The sequence below is a fragment of the Neodiprion pinetum genome, chromosome 5, assembly GCF_021155775.2.
Source record: "Neodiprion pinetum isolate iyNeoPine1 chromosome 5, iyNeoPine1.2, whole genome shotgun sequence".
Classification (NCBI taxonomy): domain Eukaryota; kingdom Metazoa; phylum Arthropoda; class Insecta; order Hymenoptera; family Diprionidae; genus Neodiprion; species Neodiprion pinetum.
This window is the reverse complement of record NC_060236.1, coordinates 969,931-992,109: the sequence shown is the minus strand read 5'-3', so window position 1 is coordinate 992,109 and position 22,179 is coordinate 969,931. Positions and strand designations below refer to the sequence as shown.

The 22,179-nt window shown below is 39.8% G+C and overlaps 3 protein-coding genes across 12 annotated transcripts in view; all 3 read right to left on the bottom strand.

Moving 5' to 3' along the window:
* Positions 1-109: 109 nt before the first annotated feature.
* Positions 110-5,286, bottom strand: DNAlig1 (DNA ligase 1). 3 transcript variants are annotated; one of them, XM_046629644.2, is made up of 17 exons: positions 4,933-5,281; positions 4,757-4,816; positions 4,461-4,547; positions 4,267-4,364; positions 3,798-3,976; positions 3,499-3,706; positions 3,266-3,404; positions 3,014-3,186; positions 2,706-2,929; positions 2,499-2,627; positions 2,271-2,410; positions 1,988-2,189; positions 1,674-1,880; positions 1,252-1,468; positions 888-1,123; positions 611-808; positions 110-467 (listed from the first exon to the last, which is right to left on the bottom strand). In XM_046629644.2, exons 1-17 carry the CDS (start codon positions 4,950-4,952, stop codon positions 294-296), a joined length of 2,691 nt encoding a protein of 896 aa, XP_046485600.1. In that variant the 5' UTR covers positions 4,953-5,281; the 3' UTR covers positions 110-293. The 3 variants fall into 3 exon arrangements, with proteins under 3 accessions (XP_046485600.1, XP_046485599.1, XP_046485598.1); XM_046629643.1 differs by having other exon boundaries at positions 3,266-3,401; positions 4,461-4,816; positions 4,933-5,286; XM_046629642.2 differs by having other exon boundaries at positions 4,461-4,816; positions 4,933-5,284.
* A 149-nt stretch (positions 5,287-5,435) lies between these two features.
* On the bottom strand, positions 5,436-10,189 carry Uba1 (ubiquitin-like activating enzyme 1). The gene has a single exon (XM_046629641.2). The coding sequence runs from the start codon at positions 9,647-9,649 to the stop codon at positions 6,497-6,499; it is 3,153 nt and encodes a 1,050-aa protein (XP_046485597.1). The 5' UTR covers positions 9,650-10,189; the 3' UTR covers positions 5,436-6,496.
* Positions 10,190-10,961: 772 nt separating this feature from the next.
* Positions 10,962-22,179, bottom strand: part of LOC124218946 (kinesin-like protein KIF12) — a 25,536-nt gene continuing 14,318 nt past the window's right edge. For 5 of the 8 annotated variants that reach the window (XM_046625910.2, XM_046625913.2, XM_069135915.1 and 2 more), the window contains 14 exons: positions 17,243-17,335; positions 16,973-17,051; positions 16,478-16,690; positions 15,850-15,987; positions 15,608-15,749; positions 15,407-15,501; positions 15,024-15,165; positions 13,975-14,093; positions 13,774-13,878; positions 13,514-13,643; positions 13,170-13,398; positions 12,891-13,041; positions 12,484-12,698; positions 10,962-12,218 (listed from right to left, as the gene is read on the bottom strand). In XM_046625910.2, coding sequence (XP_046481866.1) covers positions 11,774-12,218; positions 12,484-12,698; positions 12,891-13,041; positions 13,170-13,398; positions 13,514-13,643; positions 13,774-13,878; positions 13,975-14,093; positions 15,024-15,165; positions 15,407-15,501; positions 15,608-15,749; positions 15,850-15,987; positions 16,478-16,690; positions 16,973-17,051; positions 17,243-17,335 — 2,296 coding nt within the window. In that variant the 3' untranslated portion in view covers positions 10,962-11,773. Of the gene's footprint in view, positions 12,219-12,436; positions 12,699-12,890; positions 13,042-13,169; positions 13,399-13,513; positions 13,644-13,773; positions 13,879-13,974; positions 14,094-15,023; positions 15,166-15,406; positions 15,502-15,607; positions 15,750-15,849; positions 15,988-16,477; positions 16,691-16,972; positions 17,052-17,242; positions 17,336-22,179 lie in introns of all 8 variants that reach the window. The other 3 variants (XM_069135916.1, XM_069135917.1, XM_046625915.1) reach the window with 3 other exon arrangements.

The following is a 22,179-nucleotide window of genomic DNA, read 5'->3' as shown; positions in this document are numbered from 1 at the left end:
AAAGTGAATTTCTATAATAAATATCTGACTGTTTTATAGACGTGTAAATAGTGCAAATGAAGCCAGTAAATCATTCGTTGTAATGCGGGAAAGAATAAAATCATTGAGATAAGTTAGCAGGGATATGTCAAGTATGCGCTGTGTCTGCTATTTGAATTTAAAAAATTTTGTTTAAAGAAAATGAGTTAACAGTATTTCATATAAACCGAAAAAATTGTTGCAAAATTTTTCCGAGTAATTATATAATTGTACGTAACTAAGCATTTTTAAATTTAACATGATGGATTCAATGCCTAGTAAAAATCTTCTTCAGCAACCTTTGTCGTACTCGTTTGATTTTTAATATGTTCCTGGTTATTGTACAAATCAGCAACTTGTTGAGATGATGTTGCATCCTCGCAATTTTTGTCATTACGTATACCTATAAATCGCGGAAACCGCAGAGATATACCCTTCTCTGGATCAATCTACAAGGGATAATTAACATTGCAAGTATTTTAATATAGAAAATTATCAAATCTGAATTATTTGAACAAACATGAATAAGTAATGTGAAATCAATAATTCAAAGATAAGATTCGCTAAAAGATTAAAAACATTTTCGACTCACAATGCCAGCGGCAGCTCTGTGTACAGGTGAGAGGGAGAGATCGGCACATTTTATTTCCCAAACTTGGACAGGTTCGAACCAGTGGTCAGGTTCATGGCTAACGTCATATCGGTAGTAAGATTTAGGCTGCGAGATTACATGCTTCTTTAAGAATTCTGTATGCGTTTGAAGATCTTCATCACTGAACCCAGTGCCAATCTGTAGATTGTTTTTATTAATGGAAATTGACAAAGATGCGATACTTTGTAGTACTCGGGTGTATACACACGATACACACCTTACAGATACTTTGATACTCTTCATTCTCTTGGTCATAACAAGCCAATAAAAACCCCCCATAAGTACCAGTCCTCTTTCCCTTTCCAATGTAACCTCCGATCACTACTACGTCCAGCGTATCTCCCACCCCATCTAGATAATCCTTTTTCAACTTCAACCAGTTGCGAGATCTTTTAGCTATCTCATACGTTGCATCTTGCTCCAATGTTTTTACCATCAAACCCTCGCAGTTTCCTTTTTGGGAATCAACAGAAAAATAGGTGATAGTCACAAGGTTTATAAGAGAAGATGAGCAGTAACAATGACACAATGAGCGTTTAACAGCTGCTGGGATTAAATAGAGTCAAGATGTTATCTTTCACCTTTTACAGATTCATCTAGAAAGCCTTGGACCTCTTCCATAGTCGTTGTATCAAGACTTGTTGCGAATTGCCATTCCCCCTTAACTTCCTTGAAATTTTCTTTCAGCAATTCTCTACGTTTTATGAAGGGTTCCTTCACCAGTGATGTGCCGTTCAAATAGAGCAGATCAAACATGAAAACACAAACCTGTACTTTGATATTCGCCTCACTTGCATCCTGTAATGAAATAAAAATTACGTAAAAAAATATAAATAAATAAAAGACGACTGTAAAGGCGCTTACGACAACAACTGTAGACTGACTGTCTAACGACAAGGCCAAGGGAGACAAGTTTGGATGGGGTGATTATAATATACCTTTTACTATTGGTATTGGCTCGTACGCGACATGCGGTAAGTATTAATTGCAAGGATTACATTACCTTCCGTTTCCTCGTGATTAACACTTGGAATGGCAGAATCTGCTCATTTTCTCTGTCCCAAGCAACAGCTTCGCAATCCAATACACAACTTTTAACGTTTTCCCCACGTGTATTGCCCAATCTTCCAATAATGTCCGGATATTTACTGGTATTATTTTCTTGATTTCTGCTGTAAATTGACACGTGATTGTTCTCAGCAATATGAATCTGAAAAGATTGTCATTATTAATCGAAAATACAATTTTGCTCCATACAACTGATTGGCATTATTAAAATTACGTGAACTAAAATTAATAAGGCTTTGCACAACAGACCTGCGCTCTTTCGCCATCATATTTCCATTCACAAGTAAATTTCAGTCCGTCGAATCTTGTCAAGACTTCTTGAACACCTTTCGTTGGATGTGCCAGCATAGGCTTAAGTGGAATGCCAGGAGTTAATTTACATCGCTCTGGTAAGGCATTTATGCCTTCCTTCAGTATAACAGGAATTATGAGATCGTAATTCGGACATTCACTGAAAAAGATGTAAAATACATATATAGAATACCAAACAATCAATAAATTTCCTAATTCAATAAAGATCTTTCTTTCTTACCAGTACGTAGTTTTAAGTATCAGGGCTTTTTTATCGTAATCCTGTTTGAATGACTCGGCAGATCTTTTTTCACTAGCATCCAAAATCTTTGGAGGATAATCCTGACCAGGTGGAGTTGTGGCACAGGCCAAAGCTATTGCCTGCAAATTTCATTCACAATGTACAAGCAACTTTTCAGAATAAAAAAGAAAAAACCAAGATAAAAGAATTATATTTCGAATTTTTTACCTGCAAGATAGACTGCTCAGCCAGACCTATTCTCAATTTTCCAGATAAAGAACGTATAAAGTATCTTGCCTCAGAAAAACGACATGCGACAAACAGAGATTGAATCTTGTCAACCTTTTTGGTCATGGACTGTGGAGCAAAGATTACTTGCCTTAAAAACGCCAATTGCACATATTTATTACTGAAAAATAATGTCAGTATACTTACGGCTTGTCCTGTCATCTGTGAGATTTCTTTCAATTTATTAAACACACCAGAAACAGTCAGAGGTGCCGGCTGAAACATCATTCGCTGATTAGAGCGACTTTCTTCAGCTACTATTCCCAAGTCTCCGACTTCTTGGACGTCAGATTTAATCTGTGCAACAGTTCTGCCGGTACACTGTGCAATTGCTCTCATAAGTGTGGTCTCGGCTATTCCCAACTCCATGCCTATTTTATGATAACGAGTATAGATATATGTTCAATGCTGTCAGTGGATTCTACACTACTAAGAAGGTCGAAAATTCTCTTCACCTTCGTAGGCTGGGCCCAGTTGATTCAAACAAAGATAAACACTGGCTAGGAAATCATCAGGGCTGAGAACAATGACGGATCGCAAATAATTTGAGAGAAATTCAATCATTTTCAGCCTCGCACTAGTGCTTTCAATAATTTCCAAAGTGCGAGCCAATGCGATGTACGGTACTCTGTAGAGGAACAGAAATTTGATTGAGTTTAGTAGCTGGATAAAAAGATGCTGAGAGTTCGTGTAAAATAATATCATACTTTTCATTCTGTTTCCAACTAGCGTCGTCGATCGGGTGATATTTTGACGCACCTGGGTTATACGAATAAGTCTGTGTTTTAGCGCTACCATTACTAGTTTTCTTCTCTTCAGGTTTTGAACCGTTCTTCTGTTTTACTGCTACGAAGTAGAGAAATTCACGGATATTAAGAAACGAAATGGTAAAACAATGAGACTGAGAACTTTGAAACTACAATATTAATGTGTACCATACCAAAGAAACTATGAACATTTTTCGGAGACTTTTTAGTCGCTGGCGAGGCTTTTGGCTTTTCCACTTTTGCTTTCTTAGGACTTTCTGCTTCTTCCTCTTCCGAGGCGTGCTTACTTTTTGGAGATATATCATCCTCTGATTCCATCTCTTTTTTAACAGGACTTTTCAGAAATGCTTTAGCATCTGGTTTAATTGGACTATCTGGGAGCTGAGTAACGACAAACAAATTGATATATAATCACAGAAGTATGTCTGAATATTTGTACAACATGGCTCACTAGTGAATATTGAAAACTTACTGCCAAGTGAACGTCGTCGTCACTAGAATCATCCTGAGGGATGATTCTCGCTCGTTTTTTGGCGCTCTGATTAATTTTGTTTTTAGAATTACGATTATCATTTTTTGTCGTGGTTCTCTTGGGTGTAGTTTTCTTGACATCCTCATCTTTGACAACAGATTTGTTCTCATTTTCTTTTCCTAAATATGCGAGTGAAAGTGGATTTTTCTTTTGACCATCTTTAATCTTCACATTTGAAGATGATTGAGTTTGAATTTTTACTCTGCTCTCTTCTAGTTTCTTTACTATTTCTGGATGCAGTGTATTACCTTTGAAATTAACTGGAGCTGTAATTCAAGGAATTTCACATTGGGATGTAGAAAGTAAAATTGAATCGAATCACTCCAAAACAAAACTACAAAGTCTAGTAAAGTTGACTAGAAGAAAGAGAGGATACTTAAAGTCGTAAACACATCTATACATATCGTACCTATTTGTCTACGCTGAATTGATCCAGGAGATTTTTGTGACGATGAGGTAGATGGTGCATCGTTGACACTAGTACTGATTTTTTTCGCAGGTGGCGGGCTGCGAAAAGATTAAGTAAACAATTTTCAGTCCATGAACAATTTTTGGAACAGTGTAGCTCGGATAATAATCGTAATTCATTTACTGTCATATTACCTTATAGATTCAGTGCCATTAGAACTGTCCACTCGTTTCCTTTTAGCAACTGAAGGACTGTCGTCGTCATCTTTCTTCTTGGACAAACTATTACCGATATGTAACCAATTGAATGAAGAACACGATACACCGTTACTATCTAGCAGTCGTGTTAACGAGATAACCGGTTGCTCGAGGATAATGGTACGAGATTTAAACAGCGTGAAAATCACGTTAAACTTGAGCATATTCTTAATTATATCTAAATATATTCAATTTAGGAGGATTTTTACATTGTTGGTAGTACAAAAGCATACCTTAGCTCTGACTCCAGATCATTCGTATCAATTTTCGGCACACGTTTCGTGAAAAATGAACTGAAATCAAAAAATATCATCGACCAGAGTACATATTATAATAAATCGGTAATCATTCGTTTATTCACACCATTTTCTGGCGTGTTATTAATGAAACATATGCATTATCAACTCACGTGATAGACTTTTGCGCCATTTTCGCGCCGTTTTTAATACCTAACCTCAACTACCCAACCATGGAACCACTGTTGATGCTTGTCAACACTGATCCTAACCTTGACTTCCGATAAGCCAATTTTTGATTTTGTTTTCGGCTACAATCGGTGAATAATAATCATATTAACCGAAGAAATCATGTGATTCATTATTTACAAAAATAACTTATTAATCGTCAAAGTATTTTTACGATTCCGTCTTCAGCTTGGAGGCTTGAATCAACGCCGTGACGTCACAATCGGCATCCCCCTACCTCGAAAATATATAATACACATATTTCTAGCTACGTTAATCACTACATACTTATGACTACATAGGTATAAGTCATCTGAGGCAGGTTTTTCTTTTAATCGCAATCGTCTTATGAGTCATAAGTTATAATCCCAGCAGCTTGCGCATATTCTTCACCAGACGATTGTTCGAATAAATGATAAGGGAGTTGAAGAACATAACAAAACAGAAATTGCACGTTATTTTCATACTCATATTTCGTATTTTCCGTGAAATCCAAACACATCTATTTATTTATCATGGATCAAATAATACAATAAATATCTGCGTTATCCTAGAATAAACAAAATATTTTCCATTACTTGGTTTTTTTTTTATTTATTTTTTTTCATTTTTACTTCGCAGTATTTTATTTTTTTGTATTTTTCCACTATTATATGGTCTAAAAGAAGTTGATTATTTTTCTCCTCTTTTCCCATTCTCGAAACTTCTCAGAAAGATATTTTACAAATTTAAATGCAGTATATCTCGTAACAACAAACAGTCTTGAAGCCAATATTAATTATTATTCATTGTTTTTGAAAAAGATTTTATGAAGCGGATAAATTAAATCGTTAGTATTTTATCGCTCATAACTTTTTAAAATAAGATAGAGATATGGTGACGGCGATTTCACAGCAAAAGAATCAATTGAATTCTATAAAAACTACTACAATCATCTTACACTATTAGCCACAACCATCAGTGACAAACGATGATGGCAAGATACAGTTTGCATTTCAGCTATTCAATATTATTCGACATGTATCTTTCGTGTAATTCGCTAACATTTTTCTGTACCAAACATCTTTCTTTAAACCTAATTTATCAATTTGCACTCGACAAATACAGTGTGTGAAACATCCTCCAAGTTTTCTTACCCACAAATCACATGTTTTGGCAAAAAAGTTAACTAAAAAGTTTTTATTGTTGTTAATTTCCGATTTCACAGATTCAGTAATTTGTTAAGCACTACGAAATTTTACGTTCCTTTTACTCTAATTCTTTTCGTTTGACACTGGTAAGAAATCATGAGAGAATTCCTGCAACTAGCAATAGCTAATAAGGATTACACGAGAAAGCGGAGGCCAAACAAAATGAAATTTGCATTACAATCCGTGGGAGAAATATGTGTGGGGTCAAACGGTTAATAATATTTTTCCTGTATCGTATTTTAAAATAGAAATTTGTAGAAATCACTACAACTAATCAGTTAAGTAGATATTTCCTATATTATGAAGTATAGTCGCTGAGTCAGGGCAGTGTGTAACGTACGTAGGGGACCTCGACGTCGTTGCCATCACTATCATTGCAGCAGAGTTCAAAAACCAAAGCACGTACATGGGGCTCGAGTTTCTTCTTAGAAACCTTTTTGACTACCTCCGACATAGGCAAGCCCATTCTCTCTTGGCACTTTGCTTTTGCCATGAAAAATGAATAGAGCATACAAACTCCCTGTGATAACATTGTGACCTCAAGATTATGCTTTTCTTTGAAGTAATCCAAGAATTCTTTCAGAGTTAATTCTCCCTTTACTTCAAAGCGGTCCCACAAAGTCCATTCCGTATCGTAATACTTCAATTTTGGAGCAGCAATCGGCTCGGAAAATCCAAAGAAAGGTAGAGCAAGATTGACGAATCCGTTCTTGTATATCGATAGGTCTGTAACACCTCGGGCTAGCTTGATAAGTTCGAGGCATACGAGTCCGGCAACGACGGATGTTGTTGTTGCAATAGCAGGTATAATTTTCCCAGCAATCAACTTGCTTTTATGCCTATCCGCCTGTGGGATTTTGTAGTTTGCTGCACGAAGATTTGAGGCTGCTACAATGAAGTCGATATGGAAGTTGGTGTCATCGTCCTTCTCAAACTCTTGTGGGTGAATGACGAGTCCGTCGAGTCCTTCGGCGTTTGCCAGCTCTTCTTGCAGCTGGTTCAGCCTATCGTGATCCACATTTCCACTTCCATTGGAAACCTGAACCTGAGAATCAGTCTCTGCGATTTTCACACCTGACTTGGGTACAAAGTCTGGTACTTTGATTTGCGATACAATGCTTGCAATTTCATGGCGGTTGCGGATAGGGGATATCCCATAAACTGCTGCTTTCAAATTTGCCGTGGCAATGATATAGTCCAAATGCAAGGGATCATTCAAATCGAATGTCAGTGGTACCGGGCATCGTTTGGGACCTGACCAAAACGGTTGACCGCTGGTGGTCACTTGGTCAGGGGGGAAGTTGAACAACAGCTGTCTAATTTGGTTGCTGTACTGTTCTTGCCAGTGGCAGCGAGCCCACGCTACACAGTCCGTAAAAGATCTTGGTCTCTCGTCTATTAAAGCTGTTTTAACAGCTTCCAGGACTTCCAAGGGCTGAACACCAGGCAGCTTCAGAGTCCTCTCGATAAATAGAGGATCGGAGATGTGCTGAGCTGCGCTCTCCGCAGCCTGTTTGAATAGTCCTTCGAAGGTGTCTCTGGCCCACTGCAAAGTGTGTTCAATGGCATTCGGAAAATTCTTTAAAGTACAAATTGGGATGCTCTTCTCCGGAGGGTCTTGAGACGAACTGTAAGACTCCGTTAGGAACGGCACAACAACTTGAGTGTTTCCCTTGGTTCCCAGGGTTCCGGATTCAAGCAGTGGTTTTCGGTAATACACACATCTTCGGTCCATGTAAATTCTGGCATCCACATTGTCCAAGGCATTGGCGACTCCATCGAGTACTTCAAAAAACTCGTCGTTGTAAGTTTTCTCAGTCTCTGGTCCAACTCTATTCTCATGGGCAATCACCTTCATGTTAGGATTCATGCCTTTAATTACTCGTGCAGCGGTAGAAGCCTTGGATCTTTGAACGTCCGTAGGTCTGAACAAAAATTGTCTATTCAAGTTGGATTTTTCAATTAAGTCCATATCAGTCACGGTGACGCAGCCATTTTCCGCACCAACACCCATCATGGCAAAATTCTTTAGCAATTCACAGCCAATTGCGCCAGCTCCAACGACAAAGTACTTGAGCGCCCCAATTTTCGATTGGAATTTTCTCCCAAACACGGCAACTTGAGAATCGTAACGAGTCCCGGTTGGACAGGCATCCTCCTCTGATAATTCCGACTTATCAGCGGGCAGGCATTCGATGGCATCGAAGTAGAGCCACTGGAAAATTGGGGAAAACTTTCCGGAGCAAGCTTTCATGACTTCTTGAGCAACTACACCTCCGATCGTTGCATTCATGGGATTCAAATCTCCGGCGGAAACTTTGGCAAAAGTTTCTAGCAGCTCAACGTTAATCTCAATGTCGTTTCCACCATCTTCCTTCACCGATTTAGCAACAGCTACAAATTCCTGGGCATCTTCTTGATTCCAAGGGCGAGGAAGGCGTCCTTTAGTCTCAATGTATTTGTGCAGTGTGGTAAAGGCAAGATGCAGTTGTTCCGGATAGTCAAACTTGCCAAAATCAGTGATGAGGAACTCCGGCTCCTTCAGAGCCACTTTGAGTGGCTTGAATTCCAATGTTTTTGGCATTTTCACCTGAGTCACAATACCGCCTCTAATGTACTCCGAGTACTTTGTGGTATCTCCGATGCTGAACGTGTACGGGCCGAGCACCTTGATCTTCTTGGGTTCACAGCCGTTGAGCTCCGTGGTGCCTTGGATTTCGGAAAAGGTGACGTAATCTCCATCCTCCATGCCGTGCCTGCTGTCGTCGAGGCAGGTCACAATACCCTCGACGTCCCTGGATATACTGGCTACCATGGCGCTGATCGGAGGTTCACCGTTGGTATCTACGACGGTGAAAGAAGGGCCAAAGTCGCAGAAGACTTGGGAGAACAGACCACGAGTCTCGGCGATGATCAGAGCGATATTATTGGCGTGGGTTATTTCAGATATGCGTAGTTGCTCGGAAAGTGATGTGTTTGTGAGGACAATGACCTTGAAATTTTTAATATATTCCTTGGACAAGGGGCCGGCATAGTGACGAGTCGGGACGTAATTATTCAGCTCGGATAAATGGTAGCTGCAAGCCTCGGCGCGATTCTTTCCGACGTCAGACTCGGTCAGGTAAAACTGAGAGCCGAGGTCGGTTATTTGACAGACGGTGTCGTCGTGCAAGGTCACGGACTTTACGCCGCCGAGGATAACGTTCTTCGCAATTTCTACACCCAGGCCGCCGAGGCCCGATATCAGAACGTCCGAAGACGCCATTCGGCGCATGGCATCGTGCCCGAGGACGTACAGCTGACGGGAGTAAAGTCCCTCGTCGATTTCGGCCGGTGCGCGGGAAGTCGAGCCATTTTTCGCCATCTCTACAATCGCCGTGGGGTTCTCGGCTCCTCCCGTAGTCGCAGCAGCAACGCGTCGCTTCTTGGCTGGGGGGTCAACGGAGCTCTCCACCACCTCAGCACTAGACATCGGACTTCAAGGAAGCAGTTTTATATATCTGTCGATTGTTTTCCTCGTCCGCTTGCACTGATAAGCCCTACGCTTCACGCGCAACACGTCTCCTCTCCTCTCCTCTCTACGACGTCCTTCCGCACCGCCCTCTCTTCGCTCTTCCCTCTTCCAGCCCTTTCCCTTGTTCGCCGCGTTGATTTCTTTCCTCGATCGACAACGTGCACGATTGTATTTCGATTTACCTGCTTCACGTTAAGACAAAGACTATTCGTCACTAGGATTGGGGTCTCTAGCCCTGACGCACGCACGAGATGAACAACCAACCATACAGGAATGATTTCTCGTTCTTTCTTCGCTCCTCGGCCGCCGATTCACCCACTGCCTTCTCGATATCGAGTTATCGCAACCCTGCAGTCTGGACAAAAGTAGAACAGGTGATTCCATCTTCGTCCGTAACTACACGAACGAAATTTTGATTCGTCATTCTAAGTGACTACTGCGCCGTCTTACCAAACTTGAACCGTATCGTCAACTTTTACAGTAAATTCCTCCGTCAACGACTACGTTCAACTGAAGATAGACGGAGAATGCTAGCGCAGAGTTATTTCTCGTAATAATTTATCGGGTCTGATAGAGTTTGGGGTCAATTCTAGTGGCCTGTACTTACCGACCCGTCTTGTGGGATCCGATGTAGAGTCGGTATAGCAGAATGCTGCTATTTTTTCCAACGCCCTTCAGCTCATCGTGCACGCACGCTAAAGTCCGCAGGACTAGCAATTTTTATACACCTCGTCAACGGCGAGCGTACCTACGGACTTCCAGAGATTAAATCACTGATTTGAAATTTAATACATAAATCAATAGGATATTTTCAACTTTAGGATTTCGGTTATGATTCGGACCCCAATTCGCACAACTGCGAGTATGGCAAATGCTTCATATTTCTGCCAGTTTTTATTCGTTTTCAATATAAGTAATGTCAAGTGACTGCTCGTCGACTGACAAATATACAACGACTCGAGATATGGCGAACGTTTTTTTTTCAAATTTTTTATTTATTCGCCCCTTTTCAAATACTTAACGGTAGAGTTGCGGAACAATCACATAACCATGACGAATCGGTAGATCAATGCCTTTGAAACAACGAGTCGACCGTCTATTAACATACTGTTGTACGGACGAACTTGCCGCCATTCAATTTGAATTGCTGTTCTCTGAGGAAGCTGCCTTCTTATTTGCTCTACTGTTTAGTAAAATGAAAATTATAAAAAATACAAGATTCTGAGTAATATACGGTGCGGAGTAAAGAAAACTGACGACAACCACAATATTTCACAACAAACCTTCTGCATTTTAATTACGTATGTAAGCCACACCTACACTGTATTATAAATACCGCACTCCATTATCAACGATTCAATCTTTTACAATAATTAGTCAACTACCGGGTTAGCTTTACATTTACGTTCTTCAAAACGTAAGAAATTAGAGGTAAATGGTCTGCTATACCATTTCCTTAATTATTTCATCGGTTTACAGCACACCACAAATACGTACTTCTGCACACAGGGTAAAAATATCTCTTGTTGCAAAACACACTGTTTGAGAATTATGGTATAATCAATATACTCTCTTACTATGTTATATTTAGTTATCTAATATGTGGGTAAATGACGCTAAAATATAATATACATTTGATAATTATCGTCAAGTTTGAGCCTGCCCATTAGACTTCATTGTATACAGTTTTTTTCCACTGCCTGAAGAATATTCTTCTCGTTCCAACTCGAATTGCAGTAACTTCACAATGAAGTTTGCGCAAACTGAATTCAGTGCGTCACTACCATTTTAATTTGCCTGTGTGATTTTATATATATATTTTTATTTTATTTTGAAGATATTGCGATTTGATTTGGAAGAGTAGTTGTTTCATCGTTTTATCCAAAAACGTAAATTTATCGTCATAACTTACGTTCTTCGCAATCCTGTCAATATCATTCAAATAAGTACATAAATAAACAAATAGTACTCTTTATGCATAATTATCATCCCTTTTTAAATATGTTATATAATTTATACTGTTCAAGTAAAATATCGTACCAAATTGCGACTAAAGTTATGCGGATAACTTCCTTTCTATACCTAATGCTTATTAGTTAGCGAGGTAGACAAAAAATGTGGATCGTCACCATCTAGCGAAACGAGACTCCCAAAAACGCGATGTGCGGGCAAACCATTAGCGACCTTAGTACCCGCCGAGCCAGGGATTTCTTGTCGCGGTCTTGATCCACGCGAGGAAACGTTCGAAGTTTCAATACCGTCGTCTAATTCCGGGGAAGTGAATGGAGATGATGTACGTGAAGCTATAACAGGAAATGCCGCGGTTGGAGCAACGGAATCAGCGGTACCCGGAGCCAAATTGTTACCTTCCAGGATCGGCCCACTTAAAACAGAGTCTGGAGTAGAAGTGTCGTCGTTCAAAGAATGGCTCTTCAACGGCGGATGGTTATCATCGAAATTTGACATCGCTAAGCTCCTTTCTTCCGGCACTGTCGACGTTCTTCGCAGGGCTGCACCTTTTCTGTTACTGTAATCAGGGGGAACGAAATCAGACTTGAAAGAATATCGTCGGGCATACTGGTACTTATTACAACAGCTTGATGAGAAACTTAAGTTCATTGGTTTATACCACAGGCACAGTGCATAAAGTTGAGCTTGAAGTATATTTCATGCTCGTATTGTGTTTGTCCTTTTTTTTTTATTTTTAATAGTCTGTATGGATTTTCTGAATTACTTTATGCGTACTTGGAAACTGGCGTTACTACTTATAGATGAGACGTCTTAGTTCTTACTGGCTAGGGTCGACAGGAGACGAGGTTTGATCCGGACTATTAGCCACATTTCCATTATCCCAAGAGTTGTTTCTCCTGTGATGACTTTTGTCCTTGTACGCCTCTAGGATGTTATTAAAACTTCCTCCAATTCGTCGCTTGTCCAATTCTTTCAATACTTTTTCAGGCATTCCGCGAACCGAGCCGCCAGACGTTACTTCTCCACCGGTATTGTCCTGAAGTGAAAGAATTTAACATTCGCTACGCGGTAATGATTAATCGACTATAACATGCAGATACGAGGGGTTTCAGTGGCTTCTGAGACAGTTCTTTGTAATACATCTCTAGTTTAAAAACAAGTGGCACTAATTTATGAAAACACGTTTTTACTCCTATGTTATGCTATTTTCTAGCAATAGAGAATATACCTTGGAAGTCGTAAACGTCGCTTGATTAGGGTCCGAATTAGGATTCGTCCAGACGTTTGCAGCTCCAGGCACGTAATCGCCGTTAACGCTACTCGACAACTCCGCCGAGTAATTGGGCCGAGCCGGAATAATAGGCGAACGACAACAGACGCTGAAAATTATCCGTGCTTTGAAATACGGCGAAAATAAACGGGCCAAACAACACGTATGATTACGGAAACGAACGGTAGGTGGAACGACGATTTTCAACTTCCCGAAAAACCGTAAATTTTCACTCACGAATTAACATCCTCAAGTTTTTTCAAAAGCCTCTCATTTTCCCTGCAGACCTGTTCCTGGTCGCGCATTACTTGTTCCCTGGTGACGTAAAGCTCGGCATTTTCCCGTCGAAGAGCCTCGTTCTCGGTGATGTAATCCCGAACAAGTTGGCCGAGTTCCGGACCCTCGAGTTCCGCTAATTTGTCAAGATCAACTCGAGGCGGTGTTGGAAGCGGTCTTCTTTCCCCAGCTGTGGACAATTCAAGACAGTCGGGATTATCGAAGCGATTAATTTCTCTATAGAGAGAGAGATTGAATGTGAAAAAAAGAATTTGAACGAGCGATCAATATTCAATTTTACGTACCCTTGGATTCGACCCGCGCAAAGATCGGGGATTCCCCGCCTAAGTTGAGCGCTACCCTCAAGTGATCGTTCTCTGTTTGCAAAGCGCCGACTTCTCGTTTCAGGCTGAGTATCAAAGCCTCCCTGGGATCCTGGGTGTGGAAAAATCGAGAACATAACGTAAGTCGTAGGGCATTGACCAACGGTTGGGAAATAGTCTAATAACGACAATGCAGTCGGTTGCAATTTGGCATACGGTAAAAGTTTTAGAAACGTGCATACCATAACGATAATCGGCTTGGTGCGAATTTTTTTAGCACGCGCCGCGTAGCGCAGTGTATTTATAGTTTCGCTCGCGTTAGATCTCGCCGGAGAAATGCATGCGATCTGAAAGTTAAAGCAGAGTACATATTTGCATTTACGATAACGTAGTCAACTTTGTCGGGATAAATGCAATTCGGTGCATTCATCGCGTCTTCGTACCATAAGAGAAACTCCATTTCCGGCGAGACTGTCCGCAAGTAGTTTCGTCAGTTTGCTATCCCGATAAGGAATATGTCCAGCTTTCTTTTTCCCATCACTTAACGAAGCGATGCAGTATCCTGTAACGATAAAAATGAAGATGCTCGATTCTTTTTTTAAGTACATACTGACATCAGTCTCTCTGTGAGAAAGAATTGAAAGAAAAGAATAAATGGTTTAAAAAAAAAAAATTGTTGAAATCGGTGAAATAGAGAATATATTCGCATAGTAATTAAAAATCGAACGCGAAGCTAGTCAAATCGAAAAATAAAAATTGTTGAAATATCGTCTGATATTGCAAAGAGAAGAGTCAGGTACATAAGTTATACCGTTAAAATTTTTCTTTCAAAATTGTCAAAATTTCATATGTAATTTTGGAGTACGTCCAAACGAGCATAAAATCGACCCTACAAAGCTGATACGAAACACGTCGTGAATGATGGATCACGTGTAATTACAGTTAGTCCAGGTCTTACATTATATGTATTCCTTTATGAATACGAGTAAATTGTGGTTCGCAGTTGTGTCCCGGTTGTCTTCGCGACTCCATGAACGGTATGTATGTACATAAAGGAAGAATAATGAAATATTTATTGGTAATTTTCGATCGCCCGAATCGCCATAGCCCATAGAAACAGACACGATTGATGGACGGATCACGACGTGCGTTTCATTACAGCGACGATTCGATGTTTGCACACCGTTGCTTGTCGATAATTCTCTCTGTATATTTTGGCGGTTACATTGACAGGTCCGTGACTTATAAGCCCGTTCCAAACGGTTCTGTACCAACTATTTGCCGAGGTGCGAGTGTCGACTCTGTAAGACAGTCTCGTTCAAACAGTAATTCGGGTCAAGATAAGTTGCACGAAAGCTTCGCGGCTCCGCCTCTTGAAATGACGCGATTTTTCCGCCGATATACTTGCTTCTACAAGTGTTGACGTTATGAATTTTTATCATGAAAAAAAAAGAAACGACATAAAACAGCAAACTTGCAGAGAGTATATTACCTAGCACCATCAAGCTTTTATTGATGTTGTTAGCTTCCTCGAGAGTTTTACCCTCGCTCTGTGTTTTCTTCGTCATTTCGCTGCCCGCAAGATCGACAAAGTTGATCTTGCCTTGCTTGGAAATAAATACTCCGTTTTCCATCTGCGGATTACGAGAGAGAAATATTTGTTGATTATTCGAACGAACTTCAACTTATCAGGGTGGTCGTTATCTAGGTTTGATGAATTTTTTCCGCCACAACCCTCAAATCAACTTCGCGGACAAAGCGAATTATTTGAAGTTGATTTGGGGGAATGGCTTGGAAAAAATTCGCCAACACCCCGAACACGGACCACCTTATCGATTCATAAATTCACAAAGTTAAGTCACGTTGATAATTTACTTGTTGTTCCGAGGTGATGTGGACGGTCAGTATGGTGTGGCTTCGGCTGGAATGATCGTTCATGTTGTGCGAGCCGACGGAGCGATTCCGCATGCCTGTGAAGGGTGAATAAGAAAGAAAAAAATTATGTAACCGAGCGGCGATTTAAACTAGGTATAATTTGAAGGGAACGGAGATTTACTCGATCAAGGATCGAATTACCTTCCTCCAAAACGGCTAATAAATCGTCAAGCTCTTCGCACTCGACGGTGAATAAATTCTCGACGAAAAAACCTCGGATTTTTTTGCTCCATCTTACCGCCAAAGGTTTTCTACTTGTTCCAGGATTCAGGAGATCGATAACCTGCCAAATGATGATGACAAATGTTGAGCGAATAGCAGGGAAGAATTTTAATACACGCGTAGCTTGAGAAGAAAAGAAAAGACAACGAGAGCTTTCAAACCTTTTCGTTGTAGATTTCGAGAAAGGACGCTCGGAGCACGAAATTGCAATCCTGTCTTTCTTGTAGTATCTTGAAGAGGTAGACGAACGAGCGAAAGACCAATCCGTGACCTTCGGAGTAGGGATTTTTCCCGTTGAACTAAGAAAATAAAGAGAAAAGAAATGAAATACAATACCAAAGGTTGTCAAATTGAGTCTATTTAACCCTTTCATGCATACATTTTGCATACATGTGCTTTTGGGGTCACTGCTTGCGAATCTGAATTCGAAATTCGAAAATTCATAATGGCGGATCCAATATGACGAGAAAATAAAAACAACAACAACATTTTTTCGTGTGTGTTAAGTTTGTGTAAAAATTGCCATTCGGATTTTCGTCGTGGATTGGCAAAAGATATTTTTTTCACGGATAAGTACAAATTTCAACCATTTGTTTACACGTCCTATATTCGCAATAAATAAATAAATAAATAAATTTTACATTTTCTCTTAGACTTTCAACGAATAATTCTGAAGACAAATTATTAACTCGATTACTGAACAATAATCGGCAAAAATTTCATCTTCTCCCGATAAAAATTTTTGCCGAAAAATTAATCGATTTGCGAAAAATCGGCATCCTCACTCACCAAACCCGGAGGCCCGGTCAAAGTGTGTGTTTTTCCGCTACCGGTTTGCCCGTAGCAAAATGCCGTGCAGCTGAATCCTTCGACGGCCATTTCGATGAGTTTTTTAACGCCGGAATACTGGAGAATGTCTTCCTGTGACGCCGCCGGTTCGAACACGACGTTGTACGAGAATAATTTGGGCTTCTTGTCACCGCTGTTGGGTATTCCATCGCACTGAAATTAGTAATTGAAGCGATTAAGGTTTACGCCAGAGTTGTCAATTGGAACAAGTCAACGAATAAGTGTTCACAAAAAAAAAAGATGACTGAATTTTTAATTCTCAGAAACTCTGTGCTCTGCACGATCGTGTGGAAAGAAAAGAAAATTCAAGCTTTTCTTCATCGCTCAAAAGTTACAACGGCATAACATATATAACATCTTTTCGTGCAAGTCGCTACGTGTCGCAAATTTTTCGAGTGGCACCTCGAATAAAAAGCAAACAAAAAGATAGCTTACATGAATTTGACCATTGCCAGGAAATTGCACGCCCGATTCGTCGCCAGATTTAATCTCCCTGTTACTCAGTGGTCGGACCCTGAAAATTATACAGTGTTGGTAAATCGCATGAAAGCGAACCGCGAATTACAATTTCTTCGATTTTCCTTGCCCGCAGCGATGTGTGCAGAGGAGGAACACGCGGATAATTTGTCCATCAAATACAAGTCGTAGGAAATTGGGTATCGTTCGGTTTTGCGAGGGTGTAATAAAACGGACAGCTCGACTCACCTGACCACCACGTTTATGTTGTCTTCGGGGAGTAATTGGTGGGTAGCAATCACCCTCTTGTCACCTGCCTCCAGTCTCTCTATGCTGCCGGTTCTGTCGGAGAAGAAAAATGGGTTAGACATTCGTCGGAGTCAAATATCCCCCCCCTATTCGGTGGTCATTACAGTCGGTAAAACGACGAGAGAGAAACAAAATAAATAAATAATAATGAAACAGACCATCGAAAAGCGTCCAATGGTTATTTATGTATCAACCGGAGAAGAGAAGCGTCCGGACTAATTTTCCTAGACGTTTTTAACACCTCGTGCGGACAGAAGGAAATGAAAATATAGGAAGCTCGGAGACTTCGGTGTAACTTTTAGCTTCGAGCTTTTACTCAAGTGACCGAGTATACCTGATTTACTGTATACCCGCACAGTATGCACATGTATGTATACCCGTACAGGAGACAGGAACTGGGACGATAAATCGAATTTAATTTGCGTAACGGCATGTAAGTGAACGTGTTTCTAGAATATGCAGAGTATAAGGGACGGGAGGGTTGAAATCGATGAATCGATTTTCGCATATTCCTTTTTCCTTCACGATCGAACTGTGTCCAATTTTTCTAACCTGACTTGGCGATCAGAGCCCGAAGAAACGGTATTTCAAATTCTTACGGGCAGGATGCGTTATACCCGACTGGGTTTAATCAATTTACGTAAGATAATTAAATGAATATCGATCCTTATCCTCGACGCGATAAAGCTCCGATCCTGTAAAGGTTTTTCTAACTGAAAAAAAATTCTTCTATTTGCCACAAGTCGGACAGCGATGTCTGGAAATTTTTATGACGTACGAGGGTACAAAAATGATCGTTAATATTATGGGTAATTAACGCCGTGTACTTTAGCGCCATTCCACGTTTCGCACGCGAATCCGACAAAGCATTCGCCTCAATTTTCTACTCATGCGATAAGTGGAAACGACACGTCTGTCTTGATGAAAAGTGCAGCAACAATCACGGAAAGTGATCGAATGAATACCGTTCGATATATATATATACATATATATATATTAGACTGGGCCAAAAAAATTGACTATTTTTTTTTTTGAAAAATATATTGAGAATATCATTCAGTATGGCAAAAAAAAAATTTCATGAAATTTTAAGCCCTTAATATTAACTTTAAGAGGTCTATCATCGCTATTTTTGATTTTTAGTAATAATTTGATGTTTTACGTCAGAACTGTCGAAATATTGAAGTGAAAAAATTTATGTTCACTTATCCCTTTATAAAATTAAATTCCCTACAAAAAAGGTCTGATTATAGATTTTTGTCAGACAAGCCGTTTCCGAGTAATTAAGCTTAATATATTGATATAATTTCTCGATTAATTCTCGAGAAATTCTCGAGAAATTATATCAATTTATTAAGTTTAATTACTCGGAAACGGCTTGTCTGACAAAAATCTATAATCAGACCTTTTTTGTAGGGAATTTAATGTTATAAAGGAATGAGTAAACATAAATTTTTTCACTTCAATATTTCGACAGTTCTGACGTAAAACATCAAATTATTACTAAAAATCAAAAATAGCGATGATAGACCTCTTAAAGTTAATATTAAGGGCTTAAAATTTCATGGAATTTTTCTTTTGCCATACTGAATGATATTCTCAATATATTTTTCAAAAAAAAAAATAGTCAATTTTTTTGGCCCAGTCTAATATATATATACATATATATGTCTGTGTATATGTACATGTATAATACTTGACATTTCTGTTCCTACTGGTGGTGGAACGTAAACGAGTACTCGGGTACTTTTCGTAAAGAGGTCACGCTGTCGAGTTTTTTTCTCATCTTTTTCTCCGCGGCTAATCGCGCGCGTTAAATATTTAAAAGCGCGTCCAAGTCAATCACGAGACCGTCTCGTCTGGACGTTCTTTGCCATCCTTCTCTCTGTCCAGCTGACTCGACTATATTCTTATCTCCTCTTTCTTTCCCCTTCTTGATACCGGCCAGTGGTCGTTTTTCTCTTTCACGGTATTTGTCGTAGCTCAATCCTTGTTCTCCCCTTTTTGTTTCATCACTCTGAGACCCGCTAATGTCGAGAATTGATTACCTTTCTGTACGTAACTATAACCGCACGAGGAAATCGCGTGCCTTGCCACCTGAATACTTCAGCTCTAGTCGTGAATCCCGAAACTATTTAAAAAGATCCACCTTTCATTCTAACGTTCGCTGACAATAAACGGCAAGGCAACCACCCCGTGTCGGCCTTGATGAATTATTGAAAAAATTTTCAATCAATTCGCAAATCGTTTCTATCCCTCAATCCGATATCTTCACCACTTCCAGCACGTCGTTTGTGAAGTATTTAGAAGCGGAGGGTGGTAGAGTTAAAAATATCCACCTTGATAGGCGCGTTACGTGACACATGGTCGTTATATTCCTAGAAAGAGTAAAATATTGTTTCCTCTCACCGGTCGAGTTGTTCTTTCGTTATTTTCTTTTTTTTTTTGTTCTTCAATAGAAATTACAGAACGCGGTTTCTTCGACAACAAAGTTTAGCATGTTGCAGATTTTTCTTGTTCAATTAATCGGCGGCGGATCATTTACAATTAATTCGCATCTTATATTATAATAATATAATATACATTTGTACAAACAACGATTTCAGCATTCAAACTGTTTGCTTTCATAAAAGTGTAATATAATTTTCACATTTCCATAATCTACGATACTATATGGTCAATCAGTTCCAAACTTTGAGCTCAAGTTTCCAGTTTTTTTTTTTTTTTTTTTCACCTTCTCGAGTACAAGTATATGATTCGTGAAACTTTATCGTAACGTTTTGGTTATAATACGTCGACCCTTTGAGTCGCACATTTCTGTGCCGATTCAACTTTTATAACGATATAGTATACTATGGTTCGTGGGATAGCTGATTACGACTTTGAAAACGGATTTGAAAAATTCAGGGTGGCGGATCTAACATGGCGGACAAAAATTTCAAATTTGATCGAATACGGTCAAAAAACTCTATGGGGGGATTTTCGGGGTCGTTGATTGGATTCGCCATACTGAATTTTCAATATCTGATTTCAGATTCCTGATCAGCGACCCCAAAAACCCCTGAACAGAGTTTTTACTTCAGATTCGATGGAGTTTGAAATTTTCATCCGGCATATTGGTTTCGCCATTTCGAAGCTTTAAAATCTGATTTCATATTCAGGGTGGGCCAATTTTCTTGAAAGTTCTCTAAATATACAAAAAACGGCGGTAAGACTACTTACCACCAGGCACGACTCAAAGGGTCAAACTCGCCATCGACAACTATGTAATTACGTTGTAAACAGATTCTGAAAGTAAGAAGATGGTGTCCTAGGATAACACGCCGTGTAAAAAAGCAATGCGTAAGCACACGTATACCGGGGTTGGTTTTAGTGCCGGCCATAAAATCCGTAAGTATCACCGGTTTGAAAACTTTCAAGCCGCGTGTCTGCGATCAACTCGCATCCTCAAATTACACGTTGACATCCATTTTCACACGTTACCGGGTGTACTGTACGTGCATCCAGTATGCGCCGTGTGTTCTCCGTGTCACAAAACTGTCTTACAGGCATGGGCGAAGCTGCGTTATTGTAATATCGAGCGAGCTGGACGCAATGGACGGTCACACACGAGGTGTTCCGCAAACGAGGCAATCGATAACGACATCGATGTATGCGGGCACCGATGTTCCTAGACCACCCTAACGCTTATCGTAGGGAGGCTATGTATTTACCGCTTTTCGCTACGGATGCACTTTGACCTGGATCTTTGAATCCGGTGTACATACCTACGCGTGGATATGCATATTCGTCACATTTACACATCGTGCCTGTGAGGCTGAAGTTAGTGACATTAATGCAAGGAAAGGTTGAAAGAAGACTTGCAATTTTGCAGCATCGGGATAACTGGAGGAGTTGACTTTACAATATCTGAATTTCTTAACCCTGGTCACTGACAAGGGGTCCAGTTGACCTCGAAGCCGACTTGAACGTACAACTTTAAAATCGGCTTGCTTGAATGAAAAGGTTGTTTGTGCGAGTAAAATGAAGAATGATTGAAAAAACTTTGGGGCCTCGGATACTCCGTGTATGTGTTGCATAACGTTTTACTTTTTTTGCTTAAACAATTTCCCCCACATCCTCCATAGTTTTTTATTAAATCTAAGATTGGAGTCTTGTTCTGAATTTTAAAATTTTTTCGCAGAATTTTGTTTAAGTCGTAACTGTGCATAACGTAATGTTGTGTCAGTTTTCTCCATTCCCAAATTAAAAATCACCAGACAATACCACGTTTTTCAGGGTTTCCAGTTGTGTGTCCACCCTGATATACGCGATAACAAATTCGTCGGAAACTGGAGAGGCATAAAAATCGTCTATATTTTTCAGACTCCATACGTATACTAAGGTAAGCTCATAAATGGAACAACGTCAGCTCGACCGACCTCTAAATTTCGATGAAATTAAATCTGGTAACTTTTGTAATTAACGTAGTGTAATTATACACGACACGCTGTACACATAAATAACGAACTACGAGACGATTAGTCATTCTCAACTGTTCTTCTTATCGAGAATGTACAATACGAAAATCTCTGCGCAGAATGCAAACGATATTACAATGATCCGGAGATTGGAGTTAATTCGCAATTTGGCAATATAACCTCACATGCAACGGCCTGCATAAGCGTTACGCTTTCGATATACATGTAATTGCGTAAACTTTGACCTTAATTGTATTATCTGCGAAAGTGTATAAGATATACATGCATGTATTTACTCAATATCTCACGCAATTCTACATTTAGTAGAGAGTATAAATTGAGAAATTAATTGCATCAACCAATGCGCGCTGTACATTCGTGTGTGTGTGTGTGTGTGTGTACTGCTGCACGGTATTT

Excerpts from the sequence above, each read along its gene's own strand:
- DNAlig1 (XM_046629642.2), bottom strand. The coding sequence starts at position 4,687 with ATGCTCAAGTTTAACGTGATTTTCACGCTGTTTAAATCTCGTACCATT. Across the intron at positions 3,707-3,797 it reads ACGACGACGTTCACTTGGCA|CTCCCAGATAGTCCAATTAA; the intron begins GTAAGTTTTCAA and ends GTCGTTACTCAG. Across the intron at positions 468-610 it reads ACAGAGCTGCCGCTGGCATT|ATTGATCCAGAGAAGGGTAT; the intron begins GTGAGTCGAAAA and ends TATCCCTTGTAG.
- Uba1 (XM_046629641.2), bottom strand. The coding sequence starts at position 9,649 with ATGTCTAGTGCTGAGGTGGTGGAGAGCTCCGTTGACCCCCCAGCCAAG.